We start from the raw sequence: 8,318 nt of genomic DNA, 5'->3' as shown, positions 1-8,318 counted from the left end.
AGCCACAGAATTGGGGAAGCCCAGAGAAAGAGAATGTGGGTTCTGCTTGGGAGGCCAACGAAAACTTCCCAGAGGGGAAGGAACATTTGGGTTGGGTTTTGAAGCACCAGTAGGAGCTTTCTGGGTTGTACACTGAGAAGGAGCAGTGCAGCTAGAAAGAACAGCATGCACAAAGGCATGGAATCAGGAAGCATATTTGAGGCTCAGTTTGGCCTTGCCACCTCCCCAACTCTACCCCAATCCTTTTCTTCTATTTCTCTCTGCCCTGCCCCTGTGGGTCCAGGTGACATTCACCAAAAGGAAATTTGGACTGATGAAGAAGGCCTATGAGCTGAGTGTGCTCTGTGACTGTGAGATTGCTCTCATCATCTTCAACAGTGCCAACCGCCTCTTCCAGTATGCCAGCACAGACATGGACCGTGTCCTCCTGAAATACACAGAATACAGTGAGCCCCATGAGAGCCGCACCAACACTGACATCCTTGAGGTAGCCCTGGACACTCTTCCCCAGTCCTATGGAGCCCAGAACACTCTGCTCTCTCAGAACCTAGGGACGCTGGGTTTGCATAAAAGATGAGCATTGCAGGCTCAGCGCCTATGACTTAAGAGGCTAAAGTGCCAGCCACATATACCTGAGCTGGTAGGTTCGAATCCAGCCTGGGCCCACCAAGCAACAATGATGGCTGCAACCAAAAAATAGCTGGGTGTTGTGGCAGGTGCCTGTAGTCTCAGCTACTTGGGATGTGGAGGCAAGAGAATCGCTTGAGCCCAGGAGTTGGAGGTTGCTGTGAGCTGTAATGCCACAGCACTCTGGCTTTGTGTTGGTAAAAACAAATTTGGGGTCATGGAGGGCCCCTTCTAGGAACACCAAAAGCATCAGCCACTGTGCATTGAGGGCTGTGTGCCCCTACCATGCATCATCTCATTTAATTCTGTCACCTGTTGGGTGAGTAAGTGATCTTTCCCTCCTATAGGTGGGAGCATGAGGCTTGAAGGAATTCTTGCTACCTATGAAAGTCACATAGTAAATATTTGAAGGAGGCAGAATTTGAACATATGTGTGTCTATCCCCAGAGAGTGTGCTCTTAAATTTCTGCTGTGATAAATGAGGGGGAGAGGAGAGACAGAGAGGAAGAGAGAGATACATGGAAAGACAGAGACAGACAGAGATATATACACACAGAGAGAGAAAAAGACAGAGAAATACACATAGAAGGAGAGAAAGAAACAGAAGAGACTGATAGAGACACACACATACTGAGAGAGGGAGAGACAGAGGCATGTACAGAGAGAAAGAGACAAAGAGAGAAACAGAAACAGAGAATAAAAGGCACCACAAAGGGGCAGCGCCTGTGGCTCATTGGGTAGGGCGCTAGACCCATATACCGAGGGTGGCGAGTTCAAACCCAGCCCCGGCCAAACTGCAACCAAAAAATAGCCAGGCTTTGTGGTGGGCGTCTGTAGTCCCAGCTACTCGGGAGGCTGAGGCAAGAGAATCACCTAAACCCAGGAGTTGGAGGTTGCTGTAAGCTGTAATGCCACAGCACTCTACCAAGGGTGATAAAGTGAGACTCTGTCTCTACAGAAAAAAAAAAAAAAATCACCACAAAGCAAGCAAGCAGACTTCAGTCAGGCCTGAGCATGTTTCTCTCTGAGCCACTGTGTCCTAGGGAGAGAAAGACTGCAGTGGCCCTTTCAGCAGTTGGGCTCAGTCCCTACACCTGCTGCCTAGAGTGGGCAAGATCATTGTCCCTGTACATAAGGATATCTTCACCTACAATGGGGAACTTAAGCCCCAGGGATAGAGAAGTAGAGGGCTAGGACTGCACCCAGGAGCCCCCACAGCTAGGAAAGAAACTGGCAAAGGAGAGGTCAGGGCCCAGGAGTGTGTGGCCTGCTGCCCCAGGGGAAGGCAACTCAGAAAATCTGCTGACATTTATTAAGCAACCACTGCATACCAGGCTCTGAGGCTGCACATGGGGACAGAATGGAGGTCCTCAAGTCATGTTCTGGAGCACCATGACAATGGGCCTGGGCAGTTCTAGGTGGTTCTGAGCTCTTCTTGTGTGAACTGGGCGGGTCATTGGCCTCCCTGGTCCAATGGTAGGAAAGCCCCTTCCTTGCACATAGTTGGAAATTCCTAATGGCAATTCACAGTGTTTTGGCCAATGAAATTTGGCTGGAGCAGGCCATGCCTGCATTCCACCCCAGCCACAGAGCTGGGTAGGGATGGCCTCAACCCTCTTCCATAAATGGGGTACTCTCGCTGGGGTAGGGGGTGAAGGTTCATTGTGTTGTCTCTTATCCCCAGACACTGAAACGGAGGGGTGTGGGCCTTGATGGGCCAGAGCTGGAGCCAGATGAGGGGCCTGAGGGGCCAGGAGAGAAGCTGCGGAGGATGGCAGGTGAAGGGGGTGACCCAGCCTTGCCCCGGCCCCGGTTCTATGTAAGTGATACTCTGCCCCACTGTGAATGGGGCCCTCCCCCACTTCCTAGGCCAGTGGTTCTCAACCTTCCTAATGCCTCCTAATGCTGCGACCCTTTAATACAGTTCATGTTATGGTGACCCCCAACCATAAAATTATTTTCATTGCTATTTCATAACTGTAATTTTACTACTGTTATGAATCATAATGGAAATATCTGATATGCAGGATGTATTTTCATTGTTACAAAGGGGTCGCAACCCACAGGTTGAGAACTGCTGTAGGCCCAAGTAGTTGAGGCTATTACTAAGAGAGCGACCTTCCCTCAATGAATCCTGAACAATTAAAAAAAAAAAAAGGACGACCTTAGAGCCAGGGAATCTGAAATTTGGAGGCAGGTCTCCACCTGGTTCAGTAGCCAAAGGTTGCTTGAAGAACATACACTATGACTGGGGCTTTGAAGGATAAATTCAAGTTCAACAGAAAACAGTTTCTTCCTTAATTCTTTGATCAAACACCCCAGACAGCCCCCTCAGTGCCAACCCTATGCTGAATGAAATGCCTCAGCTCTGGACCTATCTGTCTTGGATAGACAGCCAGATACAGCCTCCCCAGCTTGTGGGGTTAGGCCAGAGGGAGGAGGAGATAGGAAACCCAGAGGCAGGAGCAGGGAGGCTTGAAAGAAGGTAGAAACTGGTCCCTGAACTCATCCGAAGTTTCTTTTTCATACTTGACACCCCCATCTGTACTGTCCTCCTATCCATCCACCTCTCTGCCCACAGCCAGCAGCCCCTGCCATGCCCAGCCCAGACATGGTGTATGGGGCCTTGCCCCCACCAGGCTGCGACTCCAGTGGGCTAGGGGAGGCCTTGCCCGCCCAGAGCCGCCCTTCTCCCTTCCGCCCAGCAGCCCCCAAAACTGGGGCCCCAGGTGAGCATGGGGCAAAGACCCTGGTGGGGGGCAGTGGTAGGGGTACCAGGGGGTCATTTGGGTGGATTTTGGCTCTGGCACTGCATGCTGCATGCATCACCTCTAAACCGCACACTTCGTTAGCTTACATGGTCTGCATGCCCTCTCCTTGAGGGTCTCCCCCTCCCCAGGCCTGGCACACCCTCTGTTCTCCCCAAGTCACCTCAGCAAGACACCACCCCCCCTGTACCTGGCAGCAGATGGGCGAAGGCCAGACCTGCCTGGCAGCTTGACTGGGGCCCGAGGGGGACTGAGTTCTGCGGTAAGTGAGGAAGGGGAGGGTGTGGTGGGGCTGATGGGGACAGGTAGGGTGGCCGGTGGGAGTGTGGGCTTCAGTTTCCCCTTCACCCTCTCTCTCCACAGAGAAACCTCTATAGTAGCCTGCAGAGCCCTTGCTCCGCTGCAGCCCCAGGAACCCCTCTGGGGAACTTCCCTTTCCTCCCTGCAGGTCCCCCAGGTACGCCCCCCACCCACCCTTCCTGGGAAACTGGGACATGTCCACACAAATGCCGGCTGGGGGGATCCATACTCTTCTACCCACAAGAACTAAAAACTGGCCCGTGGGGTGGGGTCAGGGCCTCAACCCACCCTTCCTCCCCACTAGAATACAGCCTGGGAGACCCTCCGCCGCCTCCTGGCTTATTGCAGACCCCCAACCTGGCCCCATGGCAGTCCTCTAGGGGAGACGGGCCCCCTGCCGCCCCCGCTCCGCCTAGGTAAGTGCCCTGCAGTCCCACCTGCGAAGGAGCTCCAGATCCTCCCAAGCCCCAGCCACTGCTGACCCCTGGTGGCCATCAGCGGTACTGCGCAACCCCCCTCCCGACGGTTCCTGGTGCCGATGGGTGGCTATTTTGGAGGCCCCAAGAGGGACCGCCACCCCCTCCTTTCCCAGGGTCCTCCTGCCGAGGCTCTACCCACGCGGTACTACCTCCCTGACTTCCTTTCTTTCCTCGCTGAGTTCACAACTCCCTTTCTCTCTCTTCCCCTGCAGTGGGGTCCGCAGTCTGGGCGAGGAGGGCCCCCCCACTCGCGACGCCTCCCCGCTGACCGCTCCAGTCAGCATCAAGTCCGAGCGCCTCTCTCCAGCCCCTGGGGTCCTCGGCGACTTTCCCAAGACCTTCCCCTACCCACTGCTCCTCGCCCGGTCCCTCGCAGAGCCCTTGAGACCCGGGCCTTCCCTGCGCCGGCTGCCCTTGACCGACAGCTGGCCCCGGTAGTGGACACCAGGGTGGCACCGACGCAGCCCTCTCACCGGGCAGGGCGAGAGAAGATGGGGACCCTTTGATTCTTTTCCTAAAAGACCCAACAGCGACCGCCCCTCCTACGTGGGGGCCTGGAGGGGGGTGGCTGGATTCGGATTCACCCTGGGAGGGTGTCTCCTTTCCTCCTTTCTGAGTGTGTATCCATCAATAAAATATGCGTGGCGTCTGTGGATGATACTGTTGCTTCTGTTCAGAGCGCCCCTTCCATCTCCCCACCTCCTCCCTAGCAGCCTTATTCTTGCCTTGTGTTGGTTTGGGGTGCCCACTCCAGCCAATGGTGTGTCAGGAGGAAGGCCAGGGGAGAAGCCCTACAGGGGGCGCCATCGAGTAGGCGACGTAGCTGAGATAGACCAGACCGACAGTGGCTCCTCTCCAGGGATGAGGGACTGGGCTATTCACCCTCCAACTCTCCACAGTCCCTGGCCAGGGCTGCCTCTGGGGATGTCCCATTGCGGACTCACGGGTAGGTCCCCAGGCTGTGTTGCAATTGATCACAGCAAGAAGCAGCTGGAAATTGTGATTGGCCAGTTGCCTGTGCACTCTCAGTGTGCTGCTCATTTATCTTTTAAAAGGGCCTCTCTTCAATCCCTTGACCCAGCAATTTCATTCCTCCCAAGAGACAAGGGAGAAGGGCATTTATATGCTCGCTCTACTTGAGCCAGTCTGTAAGGGCAGACTTTGGTGTCCAAGAGACAGGGGAGCTCTCAGCAAATAGTCAAGGTGCAGTAGCATCCACCACCTTGGGATGGTCTCAGTGGGATATTTTTGGAGAAGGGATCTTGCTATGTTGCCCAGGCTAATCTGGAACTCCTGGGCTCAAGCAATCCTCCTGCACCCACCCCTCAGCTCCCTGTAGCTAGAAATACAGGCACATGCATCCTGGCTTTCAGTGTGATCTTTATAACACTCAAGATCTGGCTTCTGTCTTGCCCTGACCCTCATTTTTTGGAGGAATCTGAGCCCCTTAGCTCCCCCCCCACTCTGTCATATCCTCTGCCCATCCTCCCCCATCCCTGTCTCCCCCTTGCCAGCTCCCAGAAATGCCAAATGTTGGTCCTTCCTCCTGACCTACCTCTCTCAACCTTCAACTTGTCTCCTATTTAAAGTCCTTCTCATTTCCCACCCTCCAAGGCCCAGATCCACATTTCCCACCCTCCAAGGCCCAGATCCACGTCCCCTCCTCAGTGGCCGGGGGGGGGGTGATTGGAGATCACAGATTTGGACAAGAAGATGTAAAATGTGAGTGTTGGCATCAAGGTTTATAAGATTTGACTCTACACCAGGCATAGTTGGTGGCTCATGCCTATAATCCCAGCAATTTGGTAGGCCAAGGTGCGCAAAAACCCTCTCCCTGCCCTCTCATGCCAGGGGCCTGGGGGGCTGCAGGGAGCCAGTATCTGCAGGTGTGGTTACTCCATAGGTGTATTTGGAGGCTCCAAGGTGGGAGTAAAGGGGAGAGGTTGCTGTGAGTGACAGGAAGCCCTGACCTGGTAGAGACCATGTGGGAGGCACCTCCCGCTCTGGGGAAACCTACAGAGAATGAGGCCAGAACAGGGGTAAATCAATATCTCTGTAGAGTGTCTAACTTGGGCAGGAGATTTCTCTCACCCAACTCAGATTGTGCTGTTATATCCTCTCCACCTGGCCCCTCCCCTACTCAGGAGGGGTGAGTCACTGTCCCCACTCCAGTGATGGACTCCAGAGGCCTAAGTGAGTAAGCAGTTCTGTTGCCACATGCATTGCACCAATGCACAGGTGTAAAACTCCCCACCTGGGTTACCTCCCCTTCTCAGAATCCCTCCATGAGGACCCCATCCACGTGGGGGGGAAGAACTACCCACCTATGAACACCCTTTCCCCCATGGTGTCAGACTCAGCCTCCACACAGACACAAGAACCAGGACTGAGGAGGAGAAAGGCCAAGGCTGAGGTACCCTAGGGGAAACTGAGGCACAGAAGGTAAGAACTCATTCCCAGCCTCTGGATTTTACCGCCTGAAACTGGGCCTGGCTGGGCCTGTAATCCTAGCACTTGGGAGGCTGAGGCGGGTGGATTGCTGGAGCTCATGAGTTCAAGATCAGCCTGGGCCAGAACAAGACCTTGTTTCTAAAAAATAGCCAGGTGTTGTGGTGGGCACCTGTAGTCCCAACTACTTAGGAGGCTAAGTCAGGAGGATCACTTGAGCTTAAGAGTTTGAGGTTGCTGTGAGCTATGATGCTACAGCACTCTTCCCAGGGTGACTAAGTGAGACTCTGTCTCAACAAAAGAAAAAAAGAAACTGTGCCAGTCTGTGAAATCAGTGCCCACAGGTTAAGCACCCAGTGTGAAGTTCATTAAAATGTGAGCTGGCTCTGCACCTATGGTTCAAGTGGCCAAGGCACCAGCCACATACACCTAAGGTGGTAGGTTCGAATCCAGCCTGGACCACCAAACAACAATGACGGCTGCAACCAAAACATAGCCGGGCGTTGTGGCGGGCACCTGTGGTCCCAGCCACTTGGGAGGCTGAGGCAGGAGACTCGCTTGAGCCCAGGAGTTGGAGGTTGCTGTGAGCTGTGATACCATAGCACTCTACCCAGGGGGAAAGCTTGAGGCTCTGTCTCAAAAAAAAAAAAAAAAGTGACCTGATGGGGTGGCGACTGTGTCTCAGCGGGTAGGGTGCTGGCCCCATATACTGATGGTGGCGGGTTCAAACCTGGTCCTGGCCAACTACAAAACAGCAATGAGAATTGCTACAAAAAATAGCTGGGCATTGAGGTAGGCACCTATAGTCCCTGCTACTTGGGAGGTTGAGGCAATAGAATTGCTTAAGCCCTAAGAGTTGGAGGTTGCTGTGAGCTGTGACACCACAGCACTCTACCGAGGGCAACAAAGTGAGGCTCTGTCTCAAAAAATAAATAAATAAATACAATTAAATTTTTTAAAAAGTGAGCTGATGGCTGGGTGCAGTGGCTCACACCTGTAATCTCAGCACTTGGGAGGCTGAGGAGGTGGGTGGATTGCCTGAGCTCACAGGTTTCAGACCAGCCTGAGCAGGAGCAAGACCTGGTCTCTAAAAATAGCTGGGCATTGTGGCAGTGCCTGTAGTCCTCACTACTTGGGAGGCTGAGGCAAGAGAATTGCTTAAGCTCAGGAGTTTGAGGTTGCTATGAGCTATAACGCCACAGCACTCTACCAAGAGTGACAAAGTGAGACTTTTTTTTTTAATTTTCTTTTTTATTTTTGCTTTCAATTTCTGCTGGCTTTTACTTCATCTTAGTTTGAAGGTTTTATTTATTTTTATTTTTTTTTAACTTCTTCCTCCTGTAGTGATTCTCTTGCCTCCTCCTCCCTGCCATGTAGCTGGGATCACAAGGTCTGGCTGTTTTTTTGTTGTTGTTGTAGAGACGGGGTCTCACTCTGGCTCACTGCCTCATGCTGATCTTCCGCAGGTCTCGAACTCAGCTGAGCTCAGATGATCCACCTGTCTTGGCCTCCCACAGTGTTGGAACAACAGGCATGAGCCACCATGCCTGTCACAAAGTGAGACTTTGTCTCAAAAAAGAAAAAAATGTGAGCTGCTGGCTCCATGCCTGTGGCTCAAGTGGTAAGGCGCCAGCCACATACACCTGAGCTGGCAGGTTCGAATCCAGCCCGGGCCGCCAAACAACGACAGCTGCAA

The 8,318-nt window shown here is 53.4% G+C and overlaps 1 protein-coding gene across 1 annotated transcript; it reads left to right on the top strand.

Moving 5' to 3' along the window:
* The first annotated feature begins 286 nt into the window (after positions 1 to 286).
* Positions 287 to 4,822, top strand: LOC100966493 (myocyte-specific enhancer factor 2B). The gene is made up of 7 exons (XM_012809457.2): positions 287 to 487; positions 2,312 to 2,446; positions 3,209 to 3,356; positions 3,527 to 3,657; positions 3,759 to 3,852; positions 4,000 to 4,111; positions 4,387 to 4,822. The coding sequence occupies exons 1-7, from the start codon at positions 314 to 316 to the stop codon at positions 4,610 to 4,612; spliced, it is 1,020 nt and encodes a 339-aa protein (XP_012664911.1). The 5' UTR covers positions 287 to 313; the 3' UTR covers positions 4,613 to 4,822.
* The last annotated feature ends 3,496 nt before the right edge of the window (positions 4,823 to 8,318 follow it).

Source organism: Otolemur garnettii, unplaced genomic scaffold, assembly GCF_000181295.1.
Source record: "Otolemur garnettii isolate 467f Iridium unplaced genomic scaffold, OtoGar3 scaffold00105, whole genome shotgun sequence".
NCBI lineage: Eukaryota > Metazoa > Chordata > Mammalia > Primates > Galagidae > Otolemur > Otolemur garnettii.
This window is presented reverse-complemented; position numbering and strand designations above follow the sequence as displayed.